The sequence below is a fragment of the Oryzias latipes genome, chromosome 6 (assembly GCF_053564925.1).
Source record: "Oryzias latipes strain Hd-rR chromosome 6, Olatipes_Hd-rR_3.1".
NCBI lineage: Eukaryota > Metazoa > Chordata > Actinopteri > Beloniformes > Adrianichthyidae > Oryzias > Oryzias latipes.
The window spans coordinates 17,856,360-17,875,298 of NC_136242.1; the positions used below are offsets into that span (position 1 = coordinate 17,856,360).

The following is an 18,939-nucleotide window of genomic DNA, read 5'->3' on the forward strand; positions in this document are numbered from 1 at the left end:
CTGAGGCGCTGATGGAGCAAAGATAACCAACGTCGTGATGTCAGCAGACAAGTGTCCTGGCCCGCAGCTCCATCATCATGTAGAGAAAGTTATTAGGACAGAACAGAGAGCTGGATCCAAAACGAAAAACAGTTCAATAGAAAGTAAATAGTGAAAAAACCCAACAAACAGTTTGAACTGTTTATTAAAATGTTTAATATATAATGTGTGAAATGGGGGGGGGGGGGGGTGACAATTCATAATATATTTTCATTCAATTTAGTATAAAATGTGGATTAAAGGTGTAATTTGCTATATAGAATCAGATGTTTACATGTGTCATATTTTATCTCAAAACCATATTTTTTCTGAACTTTATTTTTTGCTTTATCGGAATTATCCCCTATTCGGTTAATGTTGTGTTAAATAAATGTGGCATCATTACTGTACAGAATTGGAAAAACAGGAGAACAAGATCTTGCTGCAGAGAAGCTGATCTACAGAGCCCTGGTTATGACATTAAAGAAAAAACAATTGCCAGACCATCTGAGTTACTTTACTATATTATATTTTTGATTAAGTGAGGGTAACATAAAGATGAAAATAAATTTATCAGAACTGTAACTACCCTTTTGGGGGGGAACAGTGGTTAGTGCTCTTGGTTGCAGCAAGAAGGGCCCCCAGTTCAAGTCCCGGCTGGGGGACCTGAAACAGAACACCAATGGGGGACCTTTCTGTGTGGAGTTTGCATGTTTTTCCCATGCATGCGTGGGTTTTCTCTCCGGACTCCGGCTTCCTCCCACATCATAAACATTTCATTGGTTACTCTAAATTGCCCCTAGGTGTGAGTGTGTGATTGAGGCCCTGCAACTGACTGGCGACCTGTCCAGGATTTATATTTATATTTATTTATATTTATTTATTTAATAAAGGCCAGCGCATATAAAGATGTCCCCTGCCTTTGCCCACAAGTGGCCGGGATAGGCTCCGGCAGCCCCGTGACCCCGAAAGAGACACACAAAAAAAAACACCCCAGAAAAAGCTAACTTTTTATTACTACTATTAACTTGATCTCTTTCACTACAAGAGGTTGTGAAAGACTAAGAGCATTTGACAAATGTCAAAGCATTTGACATTTAGCTTTCCTAGGAACTGTTGAAAAACATATAAGCAAACATGTGAGTCCACAGAAAAACATCACTGCTAAACTAATTTAACAGACTAACGGAGACTAAAACATGAGGTTTCTTAAAGTTTTAAATGGATCAGTTCAATTGACTGTTGCCTCTCTGTCCCTGATGGGTGAGATAATGTATGGCACTGTCGCAAACACAGAATTAACTAAAACTTGTTGTTTCACATAATAGAATATATAATTTGACACTTTGCCAAATTAAACATATTTCAAGGCTTGTGCATATTATTACTTGACAGTGGACAAACTAAAAACATACTTTGGGCCTTAGTTATAAAGACAACCATGAACAGAAAATTTGCATAGACACGATTCATGCAGACATGACAACACATTTTTGCACTGATGTTTTTAGTTTTGACACCGCTAGGTTCATTGTTAACTTGCGTTGATCTTGATAGAACAAGAATAAATCGTAATTTTCCTAATATTTTGTAATCCAATATGTCCATCAATTTTCAGAACCCGCCGAATCCCTTTTGAGGTCACGGTTGGTCCAATTGAATTTATTACACTTACAAGCCCAAAGGGCTGGGAGCTAAAGGAGTGATGGTGTGGATACACATTAAAAGTGCAGCTGTCAATGAATGAAAATACACTGTTCCATGTTTTAATGTTGTTTCCTTATTATATCATACACCAAAAGAGTTTACGATCTTTTTGTGATTAAATTGTTAAAAGTATCTGTGCATATAGCAAATAGAAATGGGGCCTTTGAAATAAAGGCAGGTGATTCAAAGGCTTCAAGAAGACAAGTCTCTGGGACTTTAGGTTTAAAAATATATTTAAAAATGCATAAATTATATTATAATTCATTGGTTTTCAAAGCTTAACAGATCAAACGGAAAAAAAAGCTTGTAATACAAACACAAATGTATTTTTCAAGCTTAATTCGAATGTTAATGTCTTTTGGATTTGCTATTTGCACAGCTATTTTCTGGCAATAGGTGCTGTAATAAAAGCATGACTGGTTATGTACTTAGTAGAAAATTCAAAAAAATGTTTTTCATCTTTCATTTAAATTCACTTTATAATTTAATTTGTTTTTATTTAATGTAAAATAAAAATTGAATTTATATAACAAATTCATTTGTATTCCATAACTTTGTATAACGAACAAATGTTTTAGATTGGAAAAAGTCTATAGATACAGTCTTTTATGGTTAGTTTTTTAGTTGCAGGCCGAATTGTTATGGTACCTACACCGGGTTCGTTGAAATACTGGGGAATTTTGTTGCCGCATTGTTTCCTTTGTATCTATAACAGAAATGTATTAATGTAAATACAAAAAGAGCACTTTTAAAAACGAGGCAGAAAAGGCAGGTGCTCAAGCACCCCTACTGCCCTAATATTGCACGTGCCTGTTCACCAGTTTATAAATGATCATTTCTGTTGTTGGTAACCTTAAATTTAACCCTTGTGCTATCTTAGATGACCCCACCCTGGCATTGATGTGTTCTCCCTACCATGACAAAGGTGGATAAAGGTGGAAAGATTTCATTTAATCCATGGACACCAGTGAAGATCACAAATCATTGAAGAAAAAGGTTCAGCGCACTGTCTAGTGGGTCTAGATGACCCAACTCCCAATGTTAAAGTGCCTAGGATAGAACAAGGGTTAAATTAACAACAATATTCATCTAGTTAAAAATAAGATATCAAATTTAATGAAACATCAGTTTATATGACTATATATTTGACCAACTTCTGAAGTTATGAAAGAAGAAATATGCTGAGAAAGTGTTCCCAGAAGGCTGTTGTTCTGCGGGGTTAATGTGCTTATATTTCAAACTGCCGTCCTCAAGCTTTCTTCCTAAAAGCGGTTCTGCTGCGGGGACTCGTCTTATCTGCTGCCAGTCCCTGAGGGGTGCCTGCAGGAGGGAAGGACACAAACAGCAGTTGGACTGGACAGAGAGATAACACAACTCTGTTCCAGCAGCCAAATGCAGCACTGCAAGATTGCAGGCAAACTGAAGATCCAGGACAAAAGCTTTTCTGGGCTAAACTCTGGATTGATACCAAACTGAGATGAAGTAAGGTGTGCTAGGTGCTGCTGTGTGCCAGCTTTGCCAAAGGCAAAGCAGCTTGACACGGATAGAAACAAAATAACAAATCCTTGATTGGAGAACAACTGTGTAAAGATTATGTGTTGTCTTTGCACAAAACAACACATTATCTTTACATTTTTTTTCCCCTTTATTTAACCAAGTAAGCCATCAAGAATGTGTTCTTATTTACAAATACAACTTGGTTTTTTTTTACCTTCAACAAAACTGCTGAATTATCCCAAAATGCAGATGAGTTTAATCTGTACACATAGGGGGTCTTTGAATGTTTTCATGCTGCATGGATACACTTGTCCAAAATAAACTAATCAAAATAAAAAAAAGAAGAGAAAGTCACCGCTGGCATGACACAAGTCATCCACTGCTTCCTGTGGAGTTGACTGACAATGCCCAGAGGATGTGCATCTGGCATGCAGAGAGGATGCTTTCCTGTGGCTGCATTTGAGACTGCATTTGCTTCCTATCCCCAGCATGCATGATGGTACTCTTCAAACTAGAAAGGCTGGGTCCAGATGTTCCAAAGTGATAGGACTAACAAGTCAACCTATATCACTTAATGTCATTTAGCGGAAAACCTTTAGTATTTATGTCCCCAGACACCACGGACGTTATTATACATCTGGCAGAGACATTTTAAGTTTCAGTTTATTTTTTATACTTCTTGTGCAAGCTGGCTTTTTTAAAAACTTTCGTTGTTATTTTTTTTGTTCAGAGTTGCCATTTTTTTAGCTTTTATGTTGAATTTGGTTGTCAAACAGTCTGGACAACCTTTACAGAGGCTGAGTCACTCATGTCCAGCTTCCTGTTTTGTTTGTGCCAGAGAGCAGTGAAGAATTAAAGGGCCAGCCCCAAACACAGGCAGCGTCATACACAACATAACAACTTTACTTTCAACTCTGAACTTTTTAACATGTTAAAACCAAACAGAATGGGTAATTTCAACATTTTAACGTTCTTCCTGAAAGTTCTAGCTGTATTCTCTCCTCATACGGGACTCTGGACATTAGTGTTGACTCTGTGACTGCATGAGCTCTCAAACAGAAAAAGCAGAACCTACCACTTCCTGCCCAATCTGAACCGTATTTATAACCGGTTATTGTTTTAAAGCTGCTCCTTAACTGCCAAATACTGATAGGGTTCACTCCTATATAAAAGGCAACCAAATGTCCCCCTTGTAAAGGTCAGAGGTCAGATGAGGACCCACCCCGGAAAACATGCAAGGCTGTTCGATTGTTGAAGGCTGTGGAAATGAGTCACCCGCTGAAAGGGAGCTTCATTTGCTCTTGGGATCCTCCCATAATCAGTATTATCCCTAAAAGAAAACACAGTGGAACAGTACAATCAAATAGCTATGCAGCCATGTTAACAGCTTCCTGTGTCCAGCAAAACAATAGAGCTGATTTCACTTTGTCTTAAACAGACATTTACTGTTTTCAAAACTGAAGGAAAATTAACAACACACAAGCGTGTCTTTGACAATGAAAGCTTTTTTGAACACAACAATTAGGATGTTAGGCTGTTGAATTTACATCTAAAACAAAAAGAAAAAATAGGTCTGCGTTTGCCAAAATTGGGTCGCTAAAATTATTTGAACTTTAGCTAATAGATTTTTGTCAAGTTTTTGTTTGTTTGTAGTATTCTGACGTTTTACCGCCATCTAGTGGTAGGAATCAAACACTTGTAAAAAAAAGTAGGACTTGCACTTCTGACTGCAGAAAAAAAACAACAACTTCTGACTGCAGAAATGTTTTGATAGGAAGATGACCCTCAGTCTCTGCACAAGAAAGAAGAAGGAAAATACCAAGATTCATTATAGAAATTAAACTCTCACATATGGATGTTGGTTGGCTGCAAGATATACTATAGTAGCTAATATAATATGAAAACCAGCAATTCTTCAAAAGAAGGTTTAAACATCAACCTCAAAAAATTTCAGTGAAAAAAAACACATAATCTACTAAATACACAAGCCAATAAATTGTTTAATTTCCTTTGCTAGATTATTGTTATTGTTAAAAAATATTAGCATCCCCTATATATTAATTATTATAGAAAAAGACAAACAGTTTTTGTTTCTTAATTTAATAACTAATAGGGAGAAAAGACTATTACTATGAACACGTAGAGAGGCAGAGGGATCAGAGGCCATTTGGGGGACCAGTAAAAATTAAAAAATATTTTAAAGGAAAATATGTCATTTCCAGAAGCAAAAAAGACAATTGCAAGGATATTTCACTGACTGAAAGGTGAATGTGATTATTTTTTAAACATTAACCAGTAAAGTTAGCTTTTATGTTTTAAAAACTAAGAATTTATTAGGCATAAAACCAATGCAATGACTACACTAAGGTAGCGGGTCAGTTTGTCCAAGATTAAAGTCCTTTCTAGATGTTTAATTAATTTATGTTTGCAGATTTCTAGCTTCAGTTTCATCACATACCTAACTCACACTCACAAATTTGTGAAACTTTTTGACTTCGACATTGCATTAAGTGTAACTGATTTGTTTCACAGTCAAACTTGAAACGTCTCCCTTACCCTCACAACAAATCCTTTTTGTCACACACAGGATGGTCTTTTTGCTCAACAGTATTAATCATAATTATTTGATTAATACTGACTCACATTTCAAAATAAAATTTTGTAGGCCTACTCTGTTTCTTCCTTAAAAAAATTGTTCTTTAAAGTAGTGTCTGTTTTAGTAAGTTTAATTGCATGTAATATAAACAAGCTGATTTTGTGTCTGTTCTTTTGAAGTATTATTTGTATTTTTTTTAACTTTATTGTACAAAACGTAAGTACAATACAAAACACAATTTTGCAAAATAATCTTCAGATATGCCAGGGGAGCATACATATTACATGCATTTTACATAAAAACATTCAGGTTTCTACAACATTCATACATAACAACATAACAACAAACATACAGTTTTCTGGTTAAGGCTTTTGGAGATGTTAATGAGATAGATTTCAATTTGTTTGATTAAGACAGGGGGGGAAAATAGAAGATGAAGAAAATTTGCATTTTTTATTTGTATGTTGTTGAGAGGGTCTTTTTAAAAGGCTATTCAAAATTATGCCTGATAATAAACGTTAGCCTAAAACACGTATTTGCTTCCTATTTTATTTTTATAATTTAGGGTTAATTTTTTTGTATATTCATTTGAAAGTTTATTTCATAAATAGCTGAAATATCTAATTTTTAGAGAATTATTTTTGTTAAAATGTTTAGGCAGAACTTAGACAGCTAAAATAGGACCATAGCCTTTATAAAGAATTTCTCCGTCTTTCGAGCCGTCTCAGTTGTCGGTGAGGCCGGCGGGGCGGATCCCACACCAGAGTTAAAGAGAAAATAAAGCAACACAACAAAAATTACAACTTGGCCTTTTTATACAGTTCTCCATCAAGCTCCCCTGTGGATTTATATAACTGCAAGGTGGGTGAATAAAGGCTTGGGGGGCCGCGAAAAAGGGCTCCTGCTTTGCTCTAAGTTCGCACGCGTTATCAGACCTGCAGCTAGCAGTGCGCGAAAATGCTAAGTCAGTGGTGGGTGTTAACTAGTTCGGCCATGGCCCTACCTCAGAACTGCGAGAAACACCGGTTCACACCCCGGTGAACTAATAACAGAAACAATCAAACAAGAACATAAAATCATCAAATTTAAATTAATGTACGAATGAAATCCAATGTATGAGCTTAGTCACAGTTGGTGCTAAAGTTTGTCGGTTAGGTAGTCGTGCAGTAGTTTCGGGGCCTTCCGATTACCAATGATAACAGAAATAATTTATGAATAGAAAACTTGTGTCACGCTGGATGAAAATCCAGATTTTCTTGAAAATACAGTTAGATCTGTTCTTCCTGGCAGTGTTGCAGTCGGTTTTAATCAGCTAACGCATCTGTTGTTAATGTACTTGTTCACACCAATCTCTGTCACAAAACAACATCATGCGATCTTAAAAATTTGTTAGTCTGGTAGAAAATCTCTTTAAACTAGTTTAGTAGCGTGACACGTCTTTGAGCTATGCCAAGAAAAAAAAAATCCAGGATCATTGAACATTTACATTAATAAATCTTATAGATACATTGACTAAATAATAGTTGAGGATTGTTTCAGGACGCAGAGGTAAAAAGGCAAAGGTGCCCTGAAGATTCTGCAAAAGTGAAACTGATACTTAAAATGTGTTGAACTTTTTTTTTCCCTGAATGGAGGCAATGGAAAGTTGGTGCAGAACTTTTGTGAGAAAAAAAATCCAATAGAACAGAATCCAAAGTAGTGTTTAGAAATACTTTAATCTTATTGCACTTTTTATTGCTCTTGTGCAGATTGTGGTTTGCATTGTCTATTATTTCTTTTCTGGCGTGTCTTTATGTACAAATAACACCTGACTTTATAATTGAGATTTCTTTTTTTTTTTTTTTTTTTTTTACTTCTAGATGCCCTCTGCAACAAATGCAAATACCCCAGTGCAATCTGCCAGCCCAGAGGTGGGATCCGCTCCAGGCTTAATGGGCAGTTTTGCACAGGGTGGACAGTCAGAAGTCTTGAAGCAGGTGCTGTGCATTATTGACAAAAAAGTCCGCAACATGGAGAAAAAAAAGGTGAGCCTTTTTCTTTAAATGGCTGGTGGGTACCCTCACCGGACAAAAAGTCCAATAGTTTAATAAGAGTGCCTTTGTAATATCTGAATATTCATTTAATTTATTTTTCTTTTATTTTAGAGCAAATTAGATGATTACAGTGTCAAGAAGAATAAAGGAGAAGGTCTGAACCAGGACCAGCTGGTGGGTTTGTTGAAGTCACAGATTTTCCTCAATAAAATCTTTTAAATATTTCGCACAAATTTAATTCTTGACCTTTAATCTTCATCTGTTTTAGGAGGCCCTCTCTAAATACCAGGAAGTAATGAACAACTTGGAATTTGCCCGAGAGTTGCAGAAGACTTTTATTACTCTGGGACAAGATGTAAGGACGACAAAGATCAGAATACAAAACTCAATTTGGTCATTAAAAAATTGTTAATATTGAAATGAGCCAAACTTTTCAGTAGTTTAGTTCAGTGACAGCCGAGTGCATTCCGACACCTTCAAGTGTTGATCCCTGTCTGAACTTTATACGCATTAATGTGATCCATACAATACTTTGTGGAAAAAGATGCATCAGGCCATTCATTTAAAATTAAAATCGTGTCCAAAATTGTTGTTTTGGGGACAAATAGTTAATAATTTATAGCAGATTTGTTGTTGTTTTTTTAAATGTGTTGGTACCAACCAATTAACATTTAAGGTTTAGTTTTTGCTTGAGATTATAAATTAATATTGTAACTGTATTTATCAAAACTAGTTGAGCACAAAGCAGTATAACTGCAAGATTCAAGTTCATTTTTACGGCAAACTCCAATTATGGTTCGTCTATCTTGAAGAAGTTGATGGGATTTATGGGCAGCTCTTAGATTATTGGTAACAGGGAGGTTTTTGCCTAAAATCCGATTTAAAAAGCAATCCTTCTACGTAATTGAATTGACTGTCATTTAGCCTGACAATATGGTGAACAGGTCGTAACTGTTTGATATTTTCATTGACATATTGAAATGTCATCTGGAAAATTAATAGAAAAATGACCAAGTTTTGGTTTTAATCAAACTGCTGAGGCATCCGTTTATTGTTATGCTTCACTTGAAAAAGTCGGGCAGATGCAGCCATCTGGACCTTTACCAATCTAACTTTAAGTGGCTTGTGTGCTTGACGGTCAGATCCAGAAGGTGGTGAAGAAGTCTGCGCGGCGGGAGCAGCTGGTGCGAGAGGAGGCGGAGCAGAGGAGACTCAAGACGGTTCTAGAAGTGCAGTTTATCTTGGACCGGCTGGGCGACAGCGCTGTGCGGCAGGACCTGAAACAGGGAGTCTGCGGCTCAACTCTGCTGACGGACGAAGACTTGGCAGCTTTTGATGAGTTCTACAAGTTGGTGGGACCAGAACGTGATCAAAACGTGAGGTTCGTTGGATTTTGTTTTTGTTTGCTTGCTTTTTTCCCACTAAACGGTGATGAATCTGTTTTGTTGCATATCCTAACCGTTGATCTTGCCTCTTGCAGGTTGACTGACCAGTATGACGATGCATCTGTGCACCTCTGGGACCTACTGGAAGGAAAGGACAAAGCTGTCGTTGGAACAACGTGTAAGTTGGGTTTCTGTTGTGTTTAGATGACTTCTAACATGTTTGTGTCTTTTATTAACCATTTAAAAGCTGTCCATAACAAAATAAGTATGAAACATTTCCACGCTCATTTTAGTGCCAAACAGCCATTTCAAGTGTATGTTATGGCTGTCCATCAGAATCCATGCTCTGCATGCATTTTCTGACACCATAGTCTGACAGAAAGGAGCTGAAAATAATTAATCTCAAACTTAAAAGTGGTTTTAAGGCAAGGTTGTTGAAGGCTCCAAACAATGGCTTTCTGTCAAACTGCTGTAGCCATTAGCTGGTTTTAATATGTTAATGTAGTATGTGCTTTGTATTCTGCTAATGTAGCATGTGTGAGGTGCTGTGATGTGAATAATCGGGGTTTGGGACATTGGCATAGTGCGTTCTCAGCGATCTGTCCTCAGGCTGCTTCGCATTGCTGCATTTTGCTCATGGCTGGGGGGGTGGCTGAGAGCTGCAGGCTAATCCTGACTCAGCAAAGTGGCGGCCTGCCAGAGGTGCTGTCACCTTTGGTTCCTTTGGCCAGATCTGTGAACCCAAACCAGGAAGCCGTTGACCCAGTTCCTCATTGTGACACCAGCTGACCTCTTTGCCTCATTCGGGGGCTCCTTTATGAAGCCTTGGACTGGAGATCTGTTGAAGCTGGATCAAAACAAAATGACTGAGTCATGCTATGGCAAACTAGGGCTGTGGATCGGTACATAGGAGGCAATCTGAAACGACTCAAGAGCATTCACCACGATTCTTGCAATTTAATCTAAATATGACAGAAATATATATTTGCTACTTTCAACAAAGGTTTTTCTGACAACTTCCTGGTTAACTTCTACAGTAAATGAAACAAAAACATAATTGTTTCTTTGGCTCATTAAACAACAAATCTGAAAAATGTTTTTACATCCTCAAAGTTCAGTTGACTGCAGTTCAGGTAGATGGATCAGAAAAGGACTTCATATTTTTGGGAACGGATTGCGAATATCTGAGTATTCCGATACTCATTACAGCCCAGTCGATCTTTTTTGCTGAAAATTTGTGATTGAATGCAGTGTCCAGTTTCTTAATTTGTAACCTCTTAATGCTGAAATCAGTCTGAGTTTGGCCTCTCAAGATTTAATTAAAATGTTCAAAATGTCTCCTCAGACAAAGCACTAAAGGAGACCTTGGACCAGGTTCTGCTGAGCGGCTATTTTGACAGAATACCATCCCACCAAAATGGACTGTGTGAGGAAGAGGAGGAGGAAGAGGAGGTGTTGGAGGAAGAGCCAGTCACAAACACAACCGCAGTGACTGGAACTGAGGTTTCAGAAGCAGAAGAACAGATCGTCGTTGAAGGTCTTCTTTTTTTTTAAACTGTGCTTCGTTTAATGTTTTGAATGTGAGTCGTAGGAAAGCAATTGAGGATCAATTCAAAGACTCTTCTGACTTTACAGAAGCTGAAGTCATTGAGGAGTTTACAGAGCCCCTCGAAGTGGAAACGGCAGAGGTAGGAGCATTTCTGTGGGGTACTGCAGGTCACCGGTCATTTGCTCCGTTATTGTTGGTGTTAAGCGTGGATGGGACAAAATCTCTGACTCCAGTTCCATAAACCTACTGTTTATTTAAGATCCTCTAAACTAACACAACAAATACTACAAAGCTCTGTCGATTTTTGGAGCAATCCAAGCTGAGATAAACCCATCCAAAGCTTAAAATATGAAGGTCAAAATTGATTCATTTCCTAGTATTGATTAAAACACTCAAAGATCTTTTCTGCTGCATCCTGTTGTGATTAAAGGGAAAGTAGAAATAGATCATTTTAATAAAACTAAAGATGAGCCTGAATACCCAAAGGCTGCAGCTCTGTGTCTTTGATTGATTGACTGCATCAGGTGGATCCAACCAATTAGAACAGAAAAGTCTAGAATCCAGACAACACCCCTCAAGGCCAAAAGCTGCCACTTTTGTTGAGGTGCCAGTTAAAAAGTTTTACTGTTTAATGTAGAATTGTGTTTATCATGTGTTAATCAAAGGCATCTATCTGTGTGTCGTGTGACTGTGATGACTGTTTATACCTTGCGTACTCTGCAGTTTCCATCTAAAGCATCTGAGCTCCACTTTCTGTCTTTCAGTTTGTAAACAGACAGTTCATTATAGACGGGGCTTACAGTGGAAGTGAAAAGGAGCAGGGGGGTGAATGGACCAGGGAAACAGAGGTACACATCATTTCATCGTTCTATATGAAACAACTCCTTCCACAATGTTGTGTAATAGGCTTCCATGTAGGAGGAAATGGATAGACATGCCCATGGTTACACACCTTTTTGTTTTATAGAGACATAAACACACAAAAGCAGCAGAGATGTGCTATAGTATTCTGCAAATTTAGAGCCTAAGTTGAAATATATCACTCCCAATTAAAGAAATATGGTTGATGTCAGAGGTCTGCAACTTTCAACACTTAGAGCCATCCTGGGTAAATTTCTCTCAAAAAGCCAGAAAGTCTATAGAACAATAAGAAACTCCTTTGAATTTATATTACGGTTACTATTTTGATAAATGTGAATGAACTATTGTTTTTAGAGAAACCATAAATAAATAAAAAACATACAATAGCCCTTTTTCTTCTAAATATGAAATGGTTTATAACAAACGACTGAGGTTTACATGACTTCCTTTCAAAATAAGGCGCACTGTGTCACATTGGATTACAGTAATCCCCCCGTATTCGCGGGGTTTAGGTCCCCCCCCCCCGCGAATAACGAAAATCTGCGAATAATTGACGCTGTTTTAAAACTCCCGGAGCCAGAGCCTCTGCAGAGTCAGAACCTTTTTCTGCCGTTTGGGTTCATTTCCAGACGCTGGAGATGATGCAGGGCGTTTGGATGGCATCTTAAACGCGTAAACAATACTTTACAGTAAAGTATAGAGTAAATCGTTTTTCAAAATTCGCGGAATGAGCGCTGTTCTGCGCCTCACGCTTGTGACGTCACGTCATCTGCGGCCACCCGCGAATGGGCGGGGGATTACTGTATCTCAATGCAGTAAATGTAGTAGTAGATATTGTGGTGTCTGCAGTGAAGAAATAAAAAAATAAACAGTTTGTACTGTTTGTAGTGCAACTTGGCAAGAAATGTTTAAACACAGAGCTAATTAAGTAACCCCCCCATTTTTCAGACAATAAGGCACACTTGTGACCTCTGGTTGTGCTTACTAACTTCAAATTGATTTACTGTGGTACATGGCGCACAAAAGTATGTGAAAGTGTTTCAGGTTAACTTTAGTGAACTATCAAACCACGCTGCTTGATGGATTATTGGAGCATTATGGGTACTGTAGTACTGTTGTGGAGTGATGTTGGCCTCAACTGTTTGTAAATGAGTTGAATAAAGTTTGACTCATCTGTTTAGTTTGATGCGCCTTGCAGTCTGAAAATTACGTTACTCTTCAAAATTAAAAACATGAAAATTTTTCTTTAACCACAATTCCTAAAAATCCTGTTTTGTAATGAATCTACTGGTGAGTGTAAAGAACTGCTCTCTGGTTTTCTTCTCCTCTCAGGTTGTTGGTGCTTTGCAGCAGCAGCAGCCGCCCTTACAGCCTGCAGTCCCCCCCGGCTCTCTTGAAACCCACCCCATAGACTTATCGTCTCCCGTTCCACCCAGTGACCCCATGGTCCGGAAGCAGGTCGTGCAGGACCTCATGGCACAAATGCAAGGACCTTACAACTTCATGCAGGTGAGGTGGAACTCTTGGGAAACAAAAGTTGGCTCGACTTTGCGTTCTGCTGTCCTGAACGCTTTTCCTCTCAGGACTCCATGTTGGAGTATGATGGACAGCCCATTGACCCGGCTATTGTGTCAGCGCAGCCTATGAAGCCCGCTCAGAACATGGAAGCTCCACAGATGGTTTGTCCTCCAGGTAAGTTGTAGCTGATTATGATTAAAAACAGCTTCTTTAGATTTCCGATAGGCTGATAGAAGTTCCACCGTTTCAGTTCATCCTGAATCCCGGCTATCACAATCAAACTCTGTTCCTGTACAACCTGAACCCACGCAAGTGAGTGGTTTTATCTGATCAGTATATTCTTTGAAATATTACTCAGATTTCCGAGTTAAAGTATTCTCTTCTCTATTCCCAGGTGCCCATCGTCTCTCCAACCCCCCCACCCATGTATCAGAGCTCACACGCCCAAGAGCCTCGACTCTCACCTGAGGTCATCGACCCCATCCAGGTAAACCTGACTGGAAACTGATAAAAAATAATAATCCTGAGTGAAAGTGAACAAAGAAAGTAAACATGTGTTCCTTCAACAGACTTCCATGTCGTTGTCGACAGAGCAGCCCCCCCCCTCCACGGCTCTCGCCCCTGCCTCCCAGGCGCAGGGATTCCCGGCTGTTTCCAAGCCTCCCCACAGCAGCGGCATCAATGTGAATGCGGCTCCATTCCAGTCGATGCAAACCGTAAGACTCATGGCGCTCACTTCCTGCTGCTCAGAAGAAGTCTGATCAGAAACGCAGAGGCTGACCTTTGAGGCTGCAGTTTTCTGCTCCAACACACATCTGTTGTCAAGGGGAACTTGACGGCTTGATTTGAAATTCATTTTATTTTTGCATCCACTTTAATTTATCTTTTTCTCACTAACGGAATCGCTGAAGTTAAAGTTAAGCCAAAGACTGAGATGTTAATCCTGTCATGATGAAATGATGTACACAACAGGAATGGTTGATTCTGTGGGTCTGAAGTGAAGCAGCTCTAAGGTTTCATCTTCATGGAGGCTTTTCCGTTCCTCAGGTGTTCAACCTCAATGCTCCGGTCCCACCAGCCAATGAGGCAGAAGCTCTGAACCACGCTAACCAGTACCAGAACAGTTACAACCAGGCCTTCAGCAGTCAGCCGCAGCATCCGGCAGAGCCGGCAGAGATGCCGTCAGAACAACTTCAGTCCGGTGAGCAGACCTTCACAGACCAGAATATAAATGTCCCACCATTTAGATCAGCACTATTTGCTGTGCAGTGCTTTCTGGGTAATGAAGCTGGCTGCATTATTTCTGGAACTGGCAGTAACATTAATCAAACTTTCAATTGACTTGATTTCACTTTGACATTGAAGCTGAGCTGCTCATCCACTGCTTATCAGAAATGGGTTGTAGTGGGAGAAACGCACAAATGCAGGTCATCACTGATGTGTTTATGGTTCACTTGAACTGGGTTTGAACTCGGAATAGTTTGGGTCTAAATTATTGACAGCATTTCCCAGCAGTGACCAGTCCTGACTCCGGTTTCTGTGGGACTAAAGAAAATGTGCTGGTTTGAAGCTAAGGATCATCCTCAGCTCTTTACTGCTAATGTTTGTGTTTGTGTGGATACACAAAAAAGAGAGGCACTATTTTTAGTTACTTTTTATTGCCTTCTTTTTCTTTTTAATCACTCCAAAATGCAAGAGTAACTTTACTCCCACTTTAGCAAATTCCTCACACTTCAATGAATGAACCAGATTTTGCTTACTTATAGTTTTGTTTTTATTTATTTACAGATTTCTTTGTGGATTTTTCTTTTACCATTTTGTGTAAAATGTCCAAAAGAAAGCAATGGTTGCACAGAATACACTGCTGTTTGCATTAGTGTGGTGTAAACATAACTGAATACATAAAAAGCCTGTTTTTTAATAACTTCTGTCAGTCACACACCAACACGTCTTTCAAGCTCTTAAAGAATCTACAACATCTTTAAATAGTTTTAATTTAAACATTTAGATTGGTAAATGTGACTACTGTAATGCTTATGCGATGCTGAGTTACTTGGTTATAACATCCCAACTTTTCAAGAGTTTGAATAACCTTTAAAAATTAAAAAAATTTTATGTTTAGAATAACCACATTTGTAACTACCTGTTTTTAAAAACCACATTCTTTCTAGCGAAGGAGCTGCATTGTGTGTTCGTAGATTTAGAGAAGGCGTATGACAGGGTGCCGAGGGAGGAGCTGTGGTACTGTATGAGGTCGTCTGGAGTGGCAGAGAAGTATGTCAGAGTAGTTCAGGACATGTATGAGAGAAGTATGACGGTGGTGAGATGTGCTGTAGGTCAGACAGAGGAGTTCAAGGTGGAGGTGGGACTACACCAAGGATCAGCTTTAAGTCCTTTTTTGTTTGCTATGCTGATGGACAGGCTGACAGACGAGGTAAGACAGGAATCTCCCTGGACAATGATGTTTGCGGATGACATTGTAATTTGCAGTGAGAGTAGAGAGCAGGTGGAGGAACAGCTAGAGAGGTGGAGGTTTGCTCTGGAAAGAAGAGGTATGAAGGTCAGTCGTAGTAAGACAGAATGCATGTGTCTGAACGAGAGGGATCAAGGTAGAAGCGTTAGGTTACAGGGGGCTGAGGTGAAGAAGGTGCAGGAGTTTAAGTACTTGGGGTCAACAGTTCAGTGTGATGGGGAGTGTGGAAAAGAGGTGAAGAGGCGAGTGCAGGCAGGTTGGAGCGGTTGGAGGAAAGTGTCAGGAGTGTTGTGTGACAGAAGAGTGCCAGCAAGACTCAAAGGAAAGGTGTACAAGACAGTGGTGAGACCAGCTCTGCTCTATGGGTTAGAGACGGTAGCAGTGAGACAGAGACAAGAGGCTGAGATGGAGGTAGCGGAGATGAAGATGTTGAGGTTCTCCTTAGGAGTGACCAGGTTAGACAGGATAAGGAACGAGTACATCAGAGGGACGGCTCATGTTGCCTGTGTTAGCGACAAAGTCAGAGAAGCCAGACTGGGATGGTTTGGACATGTTCAGAGGAGGGATAGTGGATATATTGGTAGAAGGATGTTGGAGATGGAGCTGCCTGGCAGGAGGGCAAGAGGACGGCCAAAGAGGAGATACATGGATGTCTTAACAGAGGACATGAAGTTGGCTAACGTTAGGGTAGAAGATGTTCATGATAGAGTGAGGTGGAGGACGATGATTCCCTGTGGCGACCCCTGATGGGAAAAGCCGAAAGAGAAAGAAGATTCTTTCTAGCGAATGAATTAATCCACAAAGATACCTAAAAAAATAACTGCAAGCCCTTTTTTTTTTTGTCTACCCAGAAAACTGTTTGGAGAATTGTATTTAATAATAAAAAAAAGTTTTCTTCGTTTTAATTTTGTGGGTTTATGTTGCTAATTGTTTCCTTTTTTTGTTTTGTTCGGTGCTCATTTTTATTTAAGAACTGCAAAAGGAAATATCTTCAAACAGGTTGGGCTTTAAACTCATCTGAAAAGCCGTTTCACAGAGATGATCTGCTGTGTTAATGTTCGCCTCACCACATCACCACTCTGGTTTTTTTTCTTGTTTCATTTTAATCTAATACAATAAGCTTCCATAAACTGCAGCTGCGTTGAACTTGCACTGTAAATGACCCATTTGTGTTTTTCCTTTTTTTAGGTAATTTTATTGGAGCAATACTTTGAGATGGTCCAAAATAATGATGGTGTGTTTGTGGTGCTGTTTTTCCCTCAGCAGTTGGTGCCTTTCATTCCCAAGATCCGTCTGCAGGTCATCAGCAGCCGGTGCAGCAGGGTCCAGGCTTTGGACGGCAGACTCAGTCCTTCTACAACAGCAGAGGCATGCCGCGAGGTGGACCACGCAACGCCAGGGGTCTGATCAACGGCTACAGAGGCTCTTCCAATGGATTTAGGGGTGAGCTCAAATTTAATTGCTTCCGAACACGCTCTACTTCACTAGAAAAAGACTTATTTTACTCTGCTAAAAGGGTCAAGTCTCCCATTTAAAATGCAACTTTTACAAGTTCTTTAACACTAATCGTTCAACTGCCTGGTGTACAAACTTGCTAGGGCAATGATGAAAAAACATCCCTTAATCTGGTTCAGTATGTCAGGGTCTGGAATCTTTAGTTTCCTTTAACTTCAATTCATTACAAGTCATTTTAACAGATGACAATGCCAGGAATGATCTGGCTCCAATTGTAAATGACTGCTTTATCTAGAAAGAAGAAATCACACTACAACTGTTGGCTTAAAAAGCTGATTATCACAGACTCCAAACATGAACCAACAGTGAGCATCTTTATGATTTAAGGAAGCAAACTTTTTCTTTTAATTACAAAAAACCTGTTCCTAAGGTACGAAGCATGATCAACAGAAGTGATCAAGTGTTGGGCTCAGAATCTGTGTAAAAGTTTTTGTTTTTTTTCTGTTGTGTTCTGCAGGTGGTTATGACGGTTATCGCCCCCCTTTTAACAACAGTCCAAACTCTGGATACGGACAGACTCAGTTCAGCACACCGCGAGATTACTCAAACGGAAATTATCAGAGGGTGTGAAAAACGTTAACTGTTTGTGGTTAAAGTTGTGTTTAGTTTTTCAAAGCGGATCCACTCTGTTTCTAAAATGTTTTTCCCCTTTTGTTGCTTTTTTTAGGACGGTTACCAACAGAACTATAAGCGAGGGACCGGCCAGGGACCCAGAGGAATGTCAAGAGGCAGCACTCAAGCTATGAGATCCTGAGATGGCCTTCCTCAATGACTGACTGAATAATTTGCACCACACTGAAAACTAAAATTCAAGAAATGCATCGACCCTGGCTCACTTTTGGTGTTTTTTTATCGTACATCATCAGTGGCATTTCCCCCTTTTCTTTTATAAATCAAAGGAATGTCTTCTTTGATATTTGGGAAAAAACATGCAGACTTTAAAACACATGGCCGATTGTAGATCTGGTATTTGATTTTACAAAAGCCACGTGGTTTAGAGTCCCTGAAAACCCTGACGGATTTTATGAATGATTTTATTTCACCTGCTACTGCTGGTCCAAATGATGGGAGCTGTTCCCGTATCTCAGTTTTGTCATTTTGGTTAAAAAGTCGAATCACTTTTTTTCCAAGAACTCTCATTTCCTCGTTTGTAAATTGATGTTGCTTCAAGAGTTTCAATAAAGTTGTGTTGCATACTCTTGCTCTTTAATCACATTTTGTTCTTCAAAGATGCAATGAACCAGGATAAATGTTTGTTTGTATTTCTTATTGTGAAGCTGAGTCTGCTGTTATGATAGTTCTGCATTTGTTTACATTTAACATTTATGTGGTTCAGGATAACTTTAATGCAGAAAGTGGCAAGTGTAGGATATCTAAGCTTTACTTGACATATCTGAGACTGACAGGTGAACTGAAATACTGTAAAAGTTAAATAAAATTATAAATTAGGTTGGAAAATGTTGGAAAAAGTTGTTAGTTGATGAAACTATATGTCTAAGCCTTTAATACACCTTGCTGAAAAGTAATCAGTAATTTGGACAAGTTGTTCGCAGGGTGAGTTGGAATGCTATCCTTTAACATTTTAAGCATTTTCAATTTTATTTTGTTGACAATCTTTACATAATTATTATTGCTTTTAAAAGGAGCTAAAAAGATTCTCTTAGAAACTTCCACTTTTGCAGTACACTCTGTGCCAGAAGCTTTTACAAAAGGTTAGATTTTAAGAAGAAAAGTGAATTACCAGCAAAAAAAACAACTTGCATATCTGTGATATTTAAGAACTACAT

General features: G+C 38.9%; 1 protein-coding gene across 3 annotated transcripts; it reads left to right on the forward strand.

The window, feature by feature from the left end:
* Positions 1–6,527: 6,527 nt before the first annotated feature.
* Positions 6,528–18,348, forward strand: caprin1b (cell cycle associated protein 1b). 3 transcript variants are annotated; one of them, XM_023955706.2, is made up of 18 exons: positions 6,528–6,679; positions 7,678–7,842; positions 7,963–8,025; positions 8,120–8,206; positions 8,994–9,232; positions 9,332–9,414; positions 10,582–10,773; positions 10,872–10,924; positions 11,550–11,633; positions 12,979–13,155; positions 13,230–13,338; positions 13,415–13,476; positions 13,559–13,651; positions 13,734–13,880; positions 14,212–14,365; positions 16,904–17,080; positions 17,610–17,716; positions 17,820–18,348. In XM_023955706.2, exons 2-18 carry the CDS (start codon positions 7,678–7,680, stop codon positions 17,904–17,906), a joined length of 2,079 nt encoding a protein of 692 aa, XP_023811474.1. In that variant the 5' UTR covers positions 6,528–6,679; the 3' UTR covers positions 17,907–18,348. The 3 variants fall into 3 exon arrangements, with proteins under 3 accessions (XP_023811474.1, XP_023811473.1, XP_020559589.1); XM_023955705.2 differs by having other exon boundaries at positions 6,530–6,679; positions 16,901–17,080; XM_020703930.2 differs by lacking the exon at positions 6,528–6,679 and having other exon boundaries at positions 7,775–7,841; positions 7,961–8,025; positions 16,901–17,080.
* The last annotated feature ends 591 nt before the right edge of the window (positions 18,349–18,939 follow it).